At 40.0% G+C, this 17,758-nt stretch overlaps 2 protein-coding genes across 8 annotated transcripts in view; one reads left to right on the forward strand and one right to left on the reverse strand.

The window, feature by feature from the left end:
• RARB (retinoic acid receptor beta) overlaps positions 1-12,180 on the forward strand; it is a 323,973-nt gene extending 311,793 nt beyond the window's left edge. For all 5 annotated transcript variants that reach the window (XM_071561104.1, XM_071561105.1, XM_071561106.1 and 2 more), the window contains 3 exons: positions 6,405-6,609; positions 7,863-8,021; positions 10,767-12,180. In XM_071561104.1, coding sequence (XP_071417205.1) covers positions 6,405-6,609; positions 7,863-8,021; positions 10,767-10,963 — 561 coding nt within the window. In that variant the 3' untranslated portion in view covers positions 10,964-12,180. The remainder of the gene's footprint in view (positions 1-6,404; positions 6,610-7,862; positions 8,022-10,766) is intronic.
• Positions 12,181-12,235: 55 nt separating this feature from the next.
• Positions 12,236-17,758, reverse strand: part of TOP2B (DNA topoisomerase II beta) — a 63,534-nt gene continuing 58,011 nt past the window's right edge. For all 3 annotated transcript variants that reach the window (XM_071561112.1, XM_071561111.1, XM_071561110.1), the window contains 3 exons: positions 13,810-13,926; positions 12,939-13,036; positions 12,236-12,720 (listed from right to left, as the gene is read on the reverse strand). In XM_071561112.1, the coding sequence (XP_071417213.1) occupies positions 12,559-12,720; positions 12,939-13,036; positions 13,810-13,926 (377 nt within the window). In that variant the 3' untranslated portion in view covers positions 12,236-12,558. The remainder of the gene's footprint in view (positions 12,721-12,938; positions 13,037-13,809; positions 13,927-17,758) is intronic.

The following is a 17,758-nucleotide window of genomic DNA, read 5'->3' on the forward strand; positions in this document are numbered from 1 at the left end:
AACTTGAAGTATGTGCAATTTTAGAAAATTTTCCTTTTTGTTAATGTTGCAGAGAGATCTGTTTCTCTTTCCTTCCTTCCTCTTCTCTCCAAAACATAATGTTCTGTGTAAAGGATACCTAGAAAGACAGTCCACTGTATGCTGGTTTAGGAACGTGCTGTACCTGTGGTTGTGAGGGAATTTGAAGAAGATACAAATTCTTACAAGGGAGGGTTTTCCAGGTTGTAGAGGGGAAACTGGTGTGCCTGGAGCCCATCAGGCATAAGCCTCTGGCATGCACATTGCCATTTTCTCCAATCCTGCAGGCATCTGTGGAAGTGGCCGCTGTAACGGACTTGGTACAGATTTTAGCGAAATGTAATTTAATTCTAAACAGGCAAACATACAGTCCACAGGAGGGAACTGTGCAGGTGGGCTGGGAGTGGAGTTTTTCTCCAGACCTCACCTTGCCACTATGTCAAGGCAAGCTGTCTTCCTCTGCCTTTGTCTCCTGTTGTTTCTGTCATGCTGACCTTCAGAGGAGCCCTCTGGGATCTCACCATTTCTTAATCAGATCTTAGAGGTCTTCAGGCTTTCAGTGACAAATATACTTATTATTTGCTGTAGCAATATCTCTCACTAAAGCAGTATTTTCAGTGTAAACACATTTTAAATATTTCCTTCTGAGCACAAACCTTCAGGTCTTCCTTGAGTCAAGCATGGCTAGCCAAAAAGCCCATAGTAGGATGGCTGCTGTAGATATATTTTTTGCTGTGACACAGGAGTTTAAACTAGGGAATTTGAAGTTGAGGTAATTAATCTTAGAATTTCTAAAAGTGCATTGCTTCAAACAGGAGCACGTTGAGGTGGATGTTAACTGTTGTGAACTTTTCCTCTTGTTTTGTCAAAAGCTGTTAGGAAGAATTGCATCAAGAGGACCTTGATGAAGGAGGCAGAGGGGTAGGAGAAGGGAAGGGATATCTCTTTGGCCTATAGAAAAAGGGAATGTTGAGGTTGCCCTGCCATGCTTGACAGTCACCTTTTGTTGTTCCAGGTGCTCATTCAGACCTAGGCATCTCATTGTTAATGAGAGTGGTCGCTCCATGGAGCAGGGCCATTCATCACCCATTCCACTGTTATTGCCAGCTCTGTCCTGATCAGACACTGTTACGTTCCCCTTACACCGAAAGGCAGATGGAATTGATAATCTGAGTGTATTCTGCCAGAGGTGGAGATAGAAACTGCTTTGTGCTTTGCTGTTGTAACCAGTAACAAATAGTAGTACAGAAATTACCCCACAAAAGTTGGGAGGAGCCAAGATACAGCAAGAATCTGCAAATCCATACTCTACCCATAAAAGTTCAGCCTGTAAGCTGCTGCCCTCTCTTTGCTTGTCCCATGCCCTGGCTCCATAGCTGCTGGAAAAAAAATTTTGTAATTCTGTAATTGCTTAGGATCCTGCAAGCTGCTGGTGCTCTTTGTTGGGGTGAGTGTGCACAGCCCCTGTTGCACAGGTTCCCCTCAGCAGCTCCACTAAGTGCTTCCATCACCCACACTGACTGGGCAGTACCAAGTATTGAGGGGAACCTTTCTGTTAGGGATTTTATCTGAAGTGCCTTGATAAAGGCACTTCACAGCCTTTGATCAAAGTGATTGAATAAAAGCCTAGATTAGAAAAAGAGAATTAAGCAGGTGGTAAATGGTGACTTAATTTCAACTAATTAAAGGATAGAAAAAGTTGATTCTTCAATACAATGCACCAGTTTTATTTTATGACCATGTGTCAACCTTCAAGCTCTAATTATAAAATTTATTGAGGCCTGTCATTCCTTGTCACCTGCTCATTCTCTTTTTTATTTTTATCAAAGGCAGAGAAGGTGACACATCTGAGCGAGCAGGGCATAGCGAGTGCCATAGCTGCCCACAGCAGGGAGGAGCTGAGGCTTTTCCAAAAACAGGAACAGATTCGACGTAGTTGCCATGAATAGTCCTAACTTTCCTGTGTGACATTTGCACAAACTTTATGTGACTATTTTATGTGCTGCTTAAAAAGAAAATGGGATAATTACCCTGACACAGTAATGTGTACTGTGTGCGCTGCCTGTGAAATGCTGTATCCGTTAAACCCATTTCACCTACACATAATCGGAATTGCAACGCTGATCTCTGTCTTTATTTAAGCTAAACTTCAGTGCTGGAGCAGTGTTTTAATAGTGCATATTTCCCCCCTCCATCAAGCCAGTTGTCCTAGTTATGACTGTTATGAACGTTTCCTTTGGTTGTACCTTGAGACGCAGAGCAAGGGCTGATCCCCTTCCTGCTGCTGGTGTTGGCCTGTGTGCTGCTGTGTGAGCACTGCAGGGCAGGGCCCTGAGCCTCACCAGTGCGCATTCCTGATCCTGATGCTGTGCAATTCCCTGGGCATGTTCCCAGAGCCGTGGCACGTGGTAGGATCAGCGTGGGACTCCCAGGTAGAGTGGCCAGGCTACCCCGCTGACAGGACCCTGACTTCACTGCAGCACCAGCTATGGAGAGTCTTAAGCATTTATAGACTGTGCTGAGGGCTCTGCTCGGTTAGTTCCTGCAGCCGTGGATGCTTAAGCCCCTGTTAAACAGGCTGATGAAAAAAATGGTTCCAGGAGCTCAGTAAACTCCTCTGGGCGTGTGCCAAAGAATTGTTTTATATACAAACAAACAAAAAACTCTGGAAGACAACATAAAGCTTTGCAAGGCAGCTGGAGGACTCAATTGAGGATCATGGAATTTAAATCTGCTCTGGTGCCAGAAGTTTCAGGGACAAATATTTCCCAAATTCAGTCAGTAACCCTTGTAAAAGTGAGTGCTTCTGTCTGCTGGTACACTGGCCTGGCAGCAGTTGAGCATCCCCAGCCTCACTGAGCTCTGGCAAAATGAATGTGGAAAGGGTCCAGAGTTCAGCCTGTCTTAAATCCAGTGGATAAAAACATGAGAAGTCCTTAAACTCTAAACCTTAATGATGTAATTCTTGCTTTCTGTTCTAAAACCATTGCATTACCATTAGAAAGGCAATTGTGTGTGCAGAACAACCTGTGCTGGTGGTGTTTAGCAGCACCATGGAGCATCATTGTTTCAGACTCACCTCCAGGGCTTCTCCTCTTGGGAAACTGTCCCAGCAAGCTAAGGCAGCTGGTGTCTAACCTATAAGAATTCTTAAAATCAAGATGTCTGGTTTGCCTTGCCTAATCTGTTTAAAATGAGTAACAATGGTAGCAACTATGTTGTAAATGCAACTTTCTGTATGACTTTGGTTTTGTGCCTCTGGTAGGGTTTTTGGTTTGCCCTTTATAGCTGGCTCATAGAAACCCCTAATACTTTAATATATAAATATTTCTTAAAACAAAGGGTCCTTTAATCACATGGAAGAACCATATTTATGGCTGCAAGTGGCATTTGAGAGCAGAGTGACAACTAAAATACTTGGCTTGGTTACAAAATCTAAACAACCTTGAGGACATTAGGAGTTCAGTTTAATATGGAGAAAGATACCGTGATTTCTTATTTTGAAGTGCTGATGTTTCCCATATGTTCTTCAGTGAATATGAGTTGGAAATCAGCTTCACTTTGACACTGGAAGTTCGCCCAAGAAGTTTCACAGCAAATCAGCAGTATCCACGGCATTTTGCTGATCTTGATGAAGGACACAAATTTAAAAAAAAAAAAAAAAAAAAGAAAAATACCATTTCAAATGATCTGTCTTAGAGTTTAATAACAGCTTGTTGTGGGATAATATCAAAGGAACGCCGGGGAAACCTGAGACCCGAATGCTGCAGTCAAGCTAAGTGCATTGCCAAAAACACATAGTTGATCTTCAGCTGTGCCAGTGCCCAGCAGAGCCACTCGGGCTCCTCTAGTTGATGGCTGGTACAGCATTTGGGATATGAAGACCTGAAGTCTGTCTTCTGCAAAAACCTGTCCTACTTGCTGCCTGAGCCTGGAAGTAGCTAAATCCCATGGGACCTTTATGTTCTAATGACAAATTTTGCAAGGCCTTGAGGTCCCTTTCTGTGCATGCCCGCAGGGGCTGGCTTGAGGCTGAGTAACCACACCCCAAATTCATTCCTGATGAGGATTCAGCCTGGAAGTCTTCCTCTCCATTAGCCTTGGGCGGTGATCTGGTAGGTCTTTTCTGAATACCCCTAGCATACACCCCCAGATGAAGTGGGGCTTATGGCACTGGGGAACAAGCACAGAGAGCCTTTCTGCAAGGGAGCCAGCAGGCTGTTGTATGGTGGGAGGTGTACATTCGGCCTCTAGGTTGTTTGGGATCACCACTCCAGGGCACCCCAGTCCCTTTGGCCTGCAAGTCTCTGGGCACACACTGTTACATAAAACCTTTGGAGCAACCAGCAGTATTTCAAGATTACTTAGATTAGTGAGGAATTTGTGGTTACTGAAGAATTAGAATGCTGTGTGTTTGTTATTTGTGCCTCTCTTGGTCATCCATCGATTTAAGTAATGTCAAGAACTTACTCTAATTTAGGGGTAAGGGAACAAAGTGAAACATGCCTGTCCAACCACATAGCGTTTCAGTGCTTCAGTGTATACCCACAATATGAGAAGACAAGATTATTGCTGAGACAGAGAATAGCTGAAGATCCTTCTACACAAATACATCCTTACCAAGGAACTGAACAAGAGAAACACAAGCTTCCCTATAGGTCTCTTGCAGAATACATTCTCATTCTCCTCCCTGCTTATTTGGAACAGTGTTGCCAGGCAAAGATGAAAGTGGGAGAACGAAGCCCAGACTGGTCAGCTGCCAAGTGCTGAGGCCTCTGACTCAGAGCCTCGGCAGCTATAGGCATAATTAAGTTCTCCCAGTGCTCACTTATATTCATGTAAATCTTTTTTTTTGAATCCTTAAAACCAAGTAGGATGGCTGTATGGGAAATAAATACAGTCAAGCCCTGAAAAAACACAGCTGTAGACTTAGCTCAGCTAATCAGCTACATTTCAGAAAGGTTTTAGTTTAGTTTAGTTTAGGGATATGCCTTCTCCCACCTCTGTTTGTTTTAAACATTAAGCATTGATATATATATATATGTCAGAAATATGTCACCATGATAGACATCTGCAGTGTTCATTAATTGCAGCTGTGCAAATGGTCCCATGCCATAAAGAGTCTGTCACAGGACACATCCTGGGTTTGCTCCAAGAGGCAAAAGCAGTTCATGCACTTGCTGTCTCTGGCCATGCTGCCACCCCTGCTGTGACAGCACTCTTGGCGCTGTGGTTACCCCAGAGGCATTTACTAACAAAATGCAGAGCATCCTCGGTGTTTTATTCATGTGTTTTGCATTGCTCCATGTCCAGTTAGAAGTGTGAATCCCCATCCTCCCCTCAAATGCTCTTTCCTCTGGGGTCAGCACTGGGTGGCTGTTGCATATAAGCAAACTTGCCAAAACTAACACTGCCTGGGCTTGCACAGGAACGAAGGGCGCTGTCAGCAGTGGCTTTGCACCAGCCAGGCAGGGTGTGCCACTGCCTGGGGCTGCAGAGGGGGAAATGCCAGAGCCAGAAGGTAGGCTGGAGGCCAATAGGCTGGTGAGGAGGTTTGGTGCTATAGCACATGGAAGAAACAAGCACCATAAACGAAGAAAAGCTGGGCCAACTCCTCAGGCCTCTGGCTGTGCTGCCAATAGTCCTGTGCACTGCCATTTGGAGCTTCAAAATTTGATAAGCCGCTCAGGTGTGAGCTCCCAGACTGACAAGTGCTCCAAAGAGACTGTACCTGCAGCTGCTGGGGAGATGGAAGGCTTTGCACAGCTTTCCAGGAAGCACTCACACAGGGGTGGTGTTCCCATAGCAGTGTTTGCCTGTTTGCTCTCGCAGAAGAGGGACATGCACCCCAAAGCACAAGTTACATTCTGCCTCTTTGGGCAGCTCACAGCTGTTCTCACTCACACAAGATACTGCAGAGTAACATTGTCCTTGCCAAAGATACAACCCAGAGAAGTGCTGCCATGCCAAACTGATTCCCAAAATCAGTGGGATATGCCTGTGTTCCAGGAGGTGAGATACTTTTAAGATCTTGTTGGATCAGATCACCAGTGCAATAGCATTTTATAGTTAGGTGCGGGTGGCAGATTAATGAAAGAGCTGTTTATGTGGATGCAATGGCAATGCTGGTGACGTAAAGGGTGAGAATTGCACTGAAGTTTTATTTTATAACCAGAGGAAAATTTCTGTTCTTAAATTCCTGTTACGAAAAAATACCCAGTCAATGAAGTGTATTTACATGAACAAACTGGAGTTTGATTTCAGATTGTTTTGACATAACCAACTACAGCAGTTCGGTGGAGTCACTCACCATGTCAAGAAAATGCAACTAACCTCTTATGAATTAAATTTTTCAGATTTCATTTTTCTTTTTTGTCATTTCACAGATCCTTAGAATTTGCACAAGATATACACCAGAACAAGACACCATGACCTTTTCAGATGGCCTTACCCTAAACCGAACTCAGATGCACAACGCTGGATTTGGCCCACTGACTGATCTCGTGTTCACCTTTGCCAATCAGCTCCTGCCTTTGGAAATGGATGATACAGAAACAGGTCTCCTTAGTGCCATCTGCTTAATCTGTGGAGGTATTGTACAGCATGAACTCAGATGCATTTGAAAAGGACAGACATGATAAGATCTTGTTTTAGTTTGACCTGTTTTGCTCTCTTTTACTTACACAATTGTAACATTATTATATATTATATAAACAACGTAATGATAAAGATTCATTTTCTGCTGGTGATAGTTACTGGTTTTATTATTGATACTTAAAAAAAAAAAAAAAGAATCATTCTGTCAAGCAACTGGTCCTGTTATTTGCCTGACAAAGGAATTTGAGATATCTCACAGAATGGTTGGGGTTGGAAGGGACCTCTGGAGATCACCTGGGGTGCTGCTGCATTTTTTGCTACGCAGTACATGGGTATCTAAATGAATGAGCTTTCTTAGAGCAAAAGCCCAATAACACAGCTTTTACTGATAAATATATGCATTAGTTACAGTCACATGGATGTCATTGGTGATAACTACCTTTAAAAAAAAAGTATTATGCTTCCACATTGGAGTTGATTACAACTCAAAAGGGGCATTGTCAAGTAAAATAATAGGTTTTAACTACAAAAAGGAAAGTCTCAGATAACATCCAAAATCCTCTGTAAGTTTTTCTTAGTCTGATCACCTGGTCTCTCTCCTCCTCTCCAATCTGGCCTAGCAGTAAACACACCTTGTGTAGTTGGGCCATTTTGTTGAAATACAAACTGGGTGTTACTACTGAATCTTTAAAAAACAAGAGTCAGTCTTTATTGGCAGTGACATTTAGGACAATATCATTCTAATTTTATGTGTCTCTGACCGTAACCCAGCAAGAGTATGGATGAGCTCCAAGATGTCATTGATATGTGACTGGTGCATCCTGGTTTAGGGGTGACATTTGTTGTCACTCAAGCCAGCACTGCCATCTGCTGAAACATGATGGTAACTCACTTTACTGTAGTAGCGATAACAAAAATTAGCTGTAATCTGTATGTATACCTGGGTAATTTATGAGCAACATATATAAAATTAATTCCAAAATATTGTTTGCAGCAGAGTGTTTTCCCCTTGGAGAGGAAGGTACAATAGCAAACTGGTAATTCTTGATGACTCAAATGGCAAACCTTTCCAGTCATGAAGGAAAAAAGTAATCCAATTTCAGAAAGCCACGGTTTATCCTTTTCCTATGGAATGCTCACTGCAGAGTGTAGGTTGTTAGGTGGAGAGACAAATTGAATTTGTGGAGTTCTAATTAAGAACATGGAGGAGCTTAAAATCATATGAGTGATACAATACTTTTCTCCAGACCGGCAGGACCTTGAAGAACCAATGAAAGTGGATAAGCTTCAGGAACCCTTACTTGAAGCACTGAAAATCTATATCCGAAAGAGACGACCTAACAAGCCTCATATGTTCCCAAAGATCTTAATGAAAATCACGGATCTTCGAAGCATCAGTGCAAAAGGTACAGTGTCTCCCAATACCTCAGCAGTAGTGGCATTTCAGAGGAAACTGTCCAGAGAACCTGAGTTGCTATTTTTTTAATACAACTGAGAAAGGTCCTTGTGACACTTCTCTTCCTGTATCTTTTATGTAACTTCTGTCTTTAAATTGGTTCTACTTTAAACATACATGGTGCTACATTGTTCATGCAGCTGACAGTGAAAATGATGTTGTAGGTGTAAGCAGGTTACTAAATCATTAGCATAAAATCTTTGTTAGTCATCTTAAGACAAGATAAAACTCTGAATGAAACCTTTGTTAATATTTACAAGGGAGTCGGATCAACATGCACTTTGTATCACTAATGGCTTTCAAAAAATGAAGGCTGTTTACAGCCTGCAGAAAAGACTTGTGGAACCAAAATTCCACTAAACTGTGGTCTGAGGTAATGAAGATTTAAAACTGATTTGATCCAGAATTTTGTAGATTTAGCTCCTCTAATCTGAACTAACCTTCCCCAAATGTGGATCTGTTTTAACATTTGTGTAATCTTGTATGTGATTGATTGATCCTGTGGAACATACACAGTCTGTCACATACATTCTCTAAAGCACAGGTATCCTTTATTCACAATCTTATTTTTATGGTGGCTGGTGCAGTTCCACATGCACAAAAGCTTGTATGTACAGGTTCCTCTGCAGCTATAGGTTGGATTTATGCTTTGGAAAAGATTACTAATTTCATTTGACATGGTTTGCGGGAAGACTTCAAGGATAAAAAACCCCAGTAGTTAATTCACTCAACTAAACAGACTTGTTTTACATTTAAACCTGAACTGTTCAACTTTAAACAATTTATATCCAAATTAAAAGATTAAATTATAGCTATGTTTATAAAAAGAAGTAAGCAATTTAATTGGATTAATTATAACCACCAAAAGAAGTACTTTGAAAGGGAAACACCAGCGCTGGAAGCAAACGTATCCTAAAAAGGAACCACTTACCAGGTTATCTAAAGCTTGCAGTTTATTCTCAAGTAAAGCAAGCTCCATCCAACTGAATCTATAAAAGAAACTTAGAGCAATATTGAGCTATAAAAATATTTAGGGGAACCCTTTTGTTCTACTGTTCTTCCTTGTGGGAAATCCATTTTACCAGACTCACAAGAACATGACTCTTGTGTTTTTATATTCAATTCATAAGAAAGGCTTCTTTTCATTCTGACATAAGTATTTAACTTTAATTATATCATTAATGTTTTATAGTAGAACTAAATCATACAAAGAATGGTGATGTCCTGGAGGAGCGGGTATGTCTTGAGTCTCATTTGAAAAGATGTACATTAGACAATAATGGTTTTGGATTGTACATGATCCCTGAAAGCAATTATCAAAGAAAGCGTGAATCTAAAAGACTGAGAATGTGTCCTTATCCTGGAGTTCCTGACACAACTACCCTCTTGGCGTTAGAGGGGTTGTAGCTCAAGGATGAAGCATTAGTGGAACTAAAGCAAGACAGTTCTGAGTTCTTCTCATATTCTGAGTTCTCTTATCCCTGAATTAAATTGTAAGTTTCCAACACCTGAAAAATTTCTCTGGCTCTACACCACACAAGCACTTTATTGCACCTGACATAACAGCAGAAAGCAGATGTTTAACATGGCTAAAATGAGTTCATCAGCACTGCTCTTACTACAGTTGATTTTCAGAGAAGCTCACAGCATCATTCTGTGTTAATTTCTTTCCCATCACAGAGCTTGTCTCTTTGTTTCTAACAGTTATTTAAGAAACTTTTTCAATTCTTAAGGTTGCGGTAACTTTTTGACCCTACACAGTTCTCTTATTACTGCTTGCCCAGTATCAGGCAGGATCTTGACTCTTTTTTAAACACAGACTGTGCTGTGATGGAATGGAGGTGTCTGCCTGTTCTTTTCAAGAACACATGTTAGAAGCATCAGGCACTACTCTGTGACTTCCTGTTGGTTTTTTTGTCCCTAAAGTAGGAGGTGTTGGCTCCCAGGCTGAGTAGTCAGGATTGATGTAGTAATTTTGTTTAATCATACATGCACTCACCTGCAAAGCCACCTCTGCATACAATGACTGTTACACAAAAGAAGGCCAGAGAGCTTCAGCTAAGGCAGATGTGACCAGTATTGGTATTTCTGCATACTTTGGTGGTTAATTAGCACAAGACAAGATGCCTGAAGAATACAGAAGGCAGCCTTCACCCCCACAAAAGTATCCTTTTGCCTGAATTTGTTCTTTTATAAAAAGTAATGTTCTGTTAAATTCTGCATCTTCTCTCAGTTTTCTCTATCGAAAAGAAATGTTCTTACATCACTGCAGTTCTCTTGTAGGATTCACCTCACCTATTTAACACTTACCAGCCAGTGCAGACCCAGAACAGATTGAAAATGAAATGTTATTCTGGTTTCTAAAGACATCTATATGATCAGAGTGTAATTTAATTTTTCAGTATAATTTAATGCCATTTTGGTTCCTCCTATGAGACTAAGAAGCTCATCCAGTTTACCTGTATTGAAGCATCAGTTGCTATGTCATAATTTTGAATTAATTTGTCAAGAAACACTCATCTAACTCCTTTTTCTTGTAGTGAATGAAGGAATTCACTTACATAGTTTTGTATGCAAGAACTAAAGAAGGAGATACCAAATCTACTAAAATAATATACTCTTAAATTACTACTGTAATGCTAATAAAAAAGAAATTGTATGAATGATACTCATGGAAAGTGTTTTCTTTTTAAAGGTGCAGAACGTGTCATTACATTGAAAATGGAAATTCCTGGATCCATGCCACCTCTTATTCAGGAAATGCTGGAAAACTCTGAAGGACATGAACCACTGACACCAACCTCAAATGGAAATACTGCAGAACACAGTCCCAGTATCTCACCTAGTTCAGTGGATAACAGCAGTGTCGGTCAATCCCCTATGGTGGAATAAGACATTTTCCAGCTACTTCAGACATTCCTATTACCTTATGTACAGGGATGAAAAGCAAGAAAAACATTTTTACTGCTGCTTAGTTTCTGGACTTAATATATATCTATATATGTGTATATATATATAGATAAACTCAACAAGGACCAAGAAATTTTCATATGTATCGATATATATACTCCTTGCTGTTTAAACTCTTAAAATAGAAAATGCAAACTTTTGAAACTCTAAATCAGCCATTTCATGCAAAAAAATAGTTAAGCTTCTTTTCTCCTTTGAACATTCAATATTGCATGGTGACAAGACAGATCTCAAACTTCAAATTCTGGTTGCATTTCTGATGACTTTGTACATACAAATGTATGGCTGTACTCTCCATACTGGATGTTTGGTGCTTTCCTTTTGTCTCATTCCTAAAATGATCAAGACACCAACCATATGAAATGGACTACTGTACACATCCAGAGAAGGAAGTTTAAAGGACCGTCTGATTTAGTTTAAATATGAAAACTTGTCTTTGATGCCCTCAGTTTGCATCTCCTTCCTTGTAAAGAATATACAAAAGTTCACTGCCCCAGCAGAAATGATACCAGTATCAGCATTAACTGCCAGATCAGTTATTCAGATTCATTTGTTCCACTGTTAATGTCACTTTAAATTTTAAAGAGGTGGTTTCTTAGCTGGCTGGTGATCTAGCTACACAATTAACTGCTCCATTTCTACAGCAATGCTAGCCTCCAAGGCAGAAACACTTTTCAGTGTTACCATGTTTTTGTTTACTTGTTCACAAGCCATTAGGGAAACTTCATGGGATGATAACCAACAGACTCACTTACAGCTTTTGAATTACTGGGTCTACGGTATTTCCTTAAGAATCAACTGCCAGGAATCAGCTGGGTTATCCAGCCTTCCAGGTGCTAGGGAAGTACAGCTAGGACTTCCAGAAACACAAGGAGAGAATCTGCCTTCTTGGCCTTGTTAAATCACCATGAAGCAGAGTGAAAACTGTGGTAGAATGGTTAACAGATTTAAAGTGTCAGTTTCTTAGGTTTCATTTAAAGCACTAGTGGATTTTTTTTTATATATTCTAGCAAGTCTGTGATGTACTTTCACTGGCTCTGTTTGTACATTGAGATTGTTTAACAATGCTTTCTATGTTCATATACTGTTTACCTTTTTCCATGGAGTCTCCTGGCAAAGAATAAAATATATTTATTTTAAAAACTGTGTAGAAGTAGTCCCTCTAGTCCAAATTTTACACACACAGAGACAGGATAGTTTTCCATTTTTTAATGTTGAAACTTCATTTCAAAAAGCAGGTTTGCTGTTTGCAACCATGACAATTAAAATGTGCTTTAGCACAGCTGTCTAAGAACATCTCTACAAGCCAGTCAGACAAATACATGACATTTCAATGAGTAAAAAAGAGCATAAAACTGTAGGTGTAAGAACAAAATGTTAAAATGCCTACACACAATAATAAAAACCATCAATTACATTATCACATAAAATAAGTCAAATGTACAAAAGTTTGCGACAGGGGACAAAAGGACAACACAAGATATTTGTTGGAAAACATTTGTGTGCTCTTTGGGCACTTAATTAAACATATCAAAATCATCATCTTCATCAGACTCTGCAAAATATTTAACTTCTTTTCTAGCCCGGCCTGTCCGTGGCTTTGGGGCAGTTTCGGAGGCAAAGCCTGACTGAAAGATTTCCACATCAGAATCCTGGTCAAAAGTGGCCTTCTTGGGTTTCTTTAGAAAAGAAAAGACAAATCAGTGGTAATGGCGTGTAGGTTTTCCCTTTTAATTTTTAGAATTGAAGGAAATCCTGTCCAACATTCAATTTCTAACCACAGCTAACCCCCCTGACCCATTACCATATTAACAAATTACAGTAAAGAACATTCACCTTTTATGTAAGTCATCCATTAGGAGTTTTTTTACAAGAAGGGAGCACAGATGGAACTCACCTTGCTTGGTGGGGACTTGGGTGTTTTCTTCCCAGGGTTGTATTCGCCTTCATTTTCTGAACCAGATGCTTTCCTTTTCTTTGCCCCTCTACCTTTTCCTAGGTGAGAGATTACAAGTTAACTTGGTTTTCTTTAGTTTGTTTTTTTCCTTATAAACTTCAGACTTTATCAAAATGAAAAAAAATACTAGTGAAATTACTTTAGTATGTCTGTGTTAAAATTCAAATCCAGTTTACAACTCAAGCTTCCTTACAACATCAGTAAAATACAGCATCTTTTATTTTCTGTTTTAAATCTTTTATACTTCTTCCACAGTTACCACTTACCCTGACAGTTCAAACTGTCAGCTCAAGACAGGGACAGACTTCATTACCTCAGATAACTTCTAGACTGCTGCAGTGCTTGGTCACCTTCTGTACTCATTACACAGCATTAGTTCATGTGTCTTATTTAGCAAATTTACTGTTAACTATTAACACTGACACATCCTTTACAGACTCCTCTGATTACACCACTCAGTGTGCTGTGTTGTGAGGACTGTCAGAACTGGGATACCGAAGAATTGGTTTAAAAAGCCAGAAACTGCTACTTACCAGAATTTTACTGTCTAAAAAAATGAATCATAGAAAATAAGTAGTATCCAGTAGAACTGAAGAGAAAAGGCGGGGTGTGGAACTATTAAATGCATTCCCAACAGTGGAGGTCAGATTAAAAGTTCACACATTGTTTGCCAACAAGTCAGTACACTCTATGTGTGAAAGAAAAGACTCATGGCTGAGTAAGTGACTAGTGATCAATTTACTAATAACCCACTGTGGTTCTAATAATAATTGTGAACCCTTGTGCTACAGAGAGCACAGAGGTGACTCACCTTTGGGTGCTGGAGTCTTCTTTGGAATGCCAAATTCTGAATCTGAATCAGAGTTTACAGTTTCCACCTTCTTGGCCTTGGGAGCTCTTTTAGGTTTAGGGGGCGCATCTAGTTTTGCTGGTAAAGATAATAAGTATGTTAAATTCACGTATCGGTTAGAAGCATTAAATTGTATTAGATACTCCAATTACAGCACAAATGGCAGACACTAAAACAAGATGAACAGTTTCAACACTTGGAGAAAACATACTTCAGTTTCATGCTAAAACTGTGTGAAATAAACAGAAAGTTTCCTGTGTCATGCTTCGAGACCTATTGGTGCATACAGTACATTCCAGTGTTTTTGATTGAATATTTTTTCGTCTTTTTAAGCACAAAACAGGTTACTGTGGTATGTAGTAGCTAAAGCAGCAACAGAAGTTCTCCAGGTTGGATACTTTGAAGACATCTGGATTTAGTGTTTACAGGTAAAATGCTTCTGACATGATAGTCTTCACAGTGCTACAACTGCAGGACAGCTTTCCTCAGGATTACTGCAGAAGTTTGGGAGACAGTGTATTTGGCTCTGTGACATTGTTTTGTGCCAATCTCAGTGAATAGGAACTTCAGAAAAGGAGAAAGGACAAGAAGGTGACATATCTGTGCATTTCTGTTACACAAATAGTCTTGCCATCTTTAAAAGATGGTCTTTGGAATGTTCACACAGTGGGTGTTAAGTGAATCATGGAATCATTTAGGTCAGAAAAAACCCTTAAGATCATCAGATGATGTGTTCTATAGGCTTGCAAATCAGTCAGTCTTTTGCAGAAACCTCAGATACGCTACTGACCTGCATACAACTCCCTCATCAGCCACAAATACTTCAAATAGACACATGTAAAAACTCCAGATACTAGGAATATGGACATTTGTAAGAATTCAAACTTGCATTTATGGTACCATTAGAGGAATGTGTTTGAAGAACAAGAGAATGTCTCCACAAGCTTTTTGGCTATGATGCCTTGAACTGCCCACTGGAGAGTCACTGCAAAATATCTTTTCAGCTTTTTGCAATAATACCTACTGGGCAGTCCAAGTGTAGGCCCTGCCAACAGAAAAATAAAGCCATTTGGCTTCATGAATGGGGAATAAAATGGTGTTCGTTATGGCAGCATTTCAGATAAGATTTGGGGAGGGAAGAAACAATGCTTAAGATGGAAGTCAGGAACCATTTTTGACAGCAACTTGAAATAGTCTCTTTAGGTATCTAAGCTGGGACATAATACCTGTATTAGCATAAAGCAAAAACAAGTAAGTCACACAGATCTACTAGTAAGCCTGAAAAAAGTACACAGGAACTGAAAGAAGGAGACATATTTTCTAGAAGCATCACCAAAAGTAAATATCTAGTTATCAGTAAAGGAGGGGGAAGTCCTATCTGAAGGTACATTATTGTAGGCCCCACCAGGCAAGGAAGCACTTCATAGAGGAAAAAGCTTTACTAGCACAAGAAACATAGACTAAGGGGCAGGGAGGGGAAAGATTCAGAAGTTTCATCAACTGGAAGATGACAAGGAGAAATTGTGACTGAGAGGATCTTTGTAGAAAGGATTCATTTTAGATCTAGTGGAGGAGCTGAGGTTGAGACATTCTCCTGCAGGATTGTGTGTGTTTTGGCCAAGTACATGTGGTGCCTCGCACAGTTCCTCGTGCTGTTCATGTGAAACCTGCACACCAGATAGAAGCCAACTATGCTCCATTGACAAGTGCATATCCCATGAGATGTAACTACCTGCAGCTGGCTCTGAGTCCTCAAGTTTGTTAACTATGGTTAGAAAAGGGGCAGACTTCTCACTGACAAACAAGAAACTGGGGAGAAGGAAATAACTGGGGAATGACAGACAGGTATGACACACTGCCATAAACATTAGACTTGTTCTTCCCTAGAAACAAAGCCTGTTTTCACTGGTTAACTCCTCTGAAGTCTGCCTGCAGAGCACCAAGTCCAAGGCACAGCAAACCTCTTAATTGTTAGCTGGTGGCTAAAGAAATAGAATCCAGTGCTTCCAGAACACTTATTTCCCTCTGTATTATCCACTACCTTAAGTGCCATCCCTAATGCCAGCACAAGTGTGAAGGATCTCTGACAAGAGCTAGATAGCAATCAGCTCAGCCAAGCTGTCCACACTAGGTACGATGCCATGAAACCAAAGTCTGCAGTACAATCAATGTACACAGGCTCTTGGGAAGCCCAAGTTCTTGGCAGGACGTCCAGGTATGGTATCAGTCCTACAGCTGATGCAAAGAGTAGTCTCACTGCTAGAATCTCAGCAGCTGGGCTGCTCAAGGTTAGCAGCTGTTTGTAATCAAGAGTAAGGCTGCTTGTCAGATTTCCCTTTGGCTTACTATAAAGAATGAGAACCACAGACCTCTCAAACAGTCTATTGATCCTCTATAGTGAACACCAGAAGTCAAGAGATTTCATCCCAAATTGACTGAAGTCTAAAAAGAAGCTGAACTGATACCTATTCTTTTATTTCTTCTCATTGAGAAGGGAGTGTGGCTGTACAGATACCAAGGCTCAACAAATGTTTCAGTTTTTCATCCCTACAAATCCAAGCTCTGAAGTCACAGAAAATCAAATAACTCTGGAACAATTGTTTCAGTTACACAATTGACTTTCCCAGTGTGAGAGTGAGTGGCTGAAATATTACGTTACCAGAAAATGGGTTGGGGAGGCTGCTGCTAAGTCCACGAAGACAGACTTAGACTCAAGGAAACTACTAAAAGGATACCAGATGACCAATGAACTAATCCTGCTAGGTTATCTCTGCACTGTCAACTGTCATCATGAAACTGGTTATGTCTAATCTGGGCAGAAAAGAAGAGAAGAGATGAAAACTGGTGAAAGCAACCTGTCTTACTGTCATGCACTGAGTGGGAGACTGTCCCTAAGGCTACTCCGAAGGCAAAAATTTAACTTTTGCTTCAAAGAGAGCCTGTTTATACCTAATTTGTGAGTGTAAAGGTTAATAAGAAACTCAGATCACAGCTGTATTTTAGAGTTTCAAGTTAGGCTAATGATAAGTCATCACATGGAGACCTTCAAAAAACAGAGAGCAAGAAGGAGATTGAATGTTAAATTGTATCAATGCCTACCTACTGCATGCACGGTGCTCTGTTGTATTTACTGCAATACAGAAGTTTTACATTAAAGATTACTCTATTAGAGATCAGCTATTTCTGTAAACAATTTTTATTTACCATATTATAGAAGTTTACCAACTGAAAGTGTATGAGAATCATTCAGGCATTTGCTGATTCAAAGAGTTTATGAATTAAATTGGACACTGCATCAAGAGAGAGGATGAAAAGATGCTGCAGTTCACTGGTACCTAATATATAACACAAGATATTTTTTCCTCATTTTTAATAGAGTAAGTTAACTATTGTAACTGGTTGCTTTGTTGCAAATTTCCTTGAAGTACTTTTCTTGGAAAAAATGAATACCTAAAGTTTAGATGCAAGTCAGTCAAAAGAAGTTTTAAAAAACAAAGGCCACAGTAGCACAGGGAAAAATGCATTTGTAGGAGACAAAATGGAACAGCAAGAAAAAAAGGAAATTATCTGAAAGACAGAGGAAAAAAGGCAAAGATCTGAAAGCAACAAAATCTCTGGTCTATCTTGTGCTAAGAACAGTATTTTTATAACCTATTTAAACTACTATTAGGCAAAAGCCTTATTTTCACCATTAATTACAGCACTATCTACCATTTAGAAACAAGTGCAAATCTTCCTCTTAGAAGTAGCACTACAACTCATAAACTAATATTACTCAAGGCAGGCAGAGCAAAACCCCCTTATTTCTACAAACATCCAAGCACAACCACAGAACCAAATCCAGATAATAAAGACACTCTTCTTGGAATTGTTCTTAATTCTGCAATGCAAGATGCCAGTTCTAAAAGTT

The sequence above is a fragment of the Pithys albifrons genome, chromosome 7 (assembly GCF_047495875.1).
Source record: "Pithys albifrons albifrons isolate INPA30051 chromosome 7, PitAlb_v1, whole genome shotgun sequence".
NCBI lineage: Eukaryota > Metazoa > Chordata > Aves > Passeriformes > Thamnophilidae > Pithys > Pithys albifrons.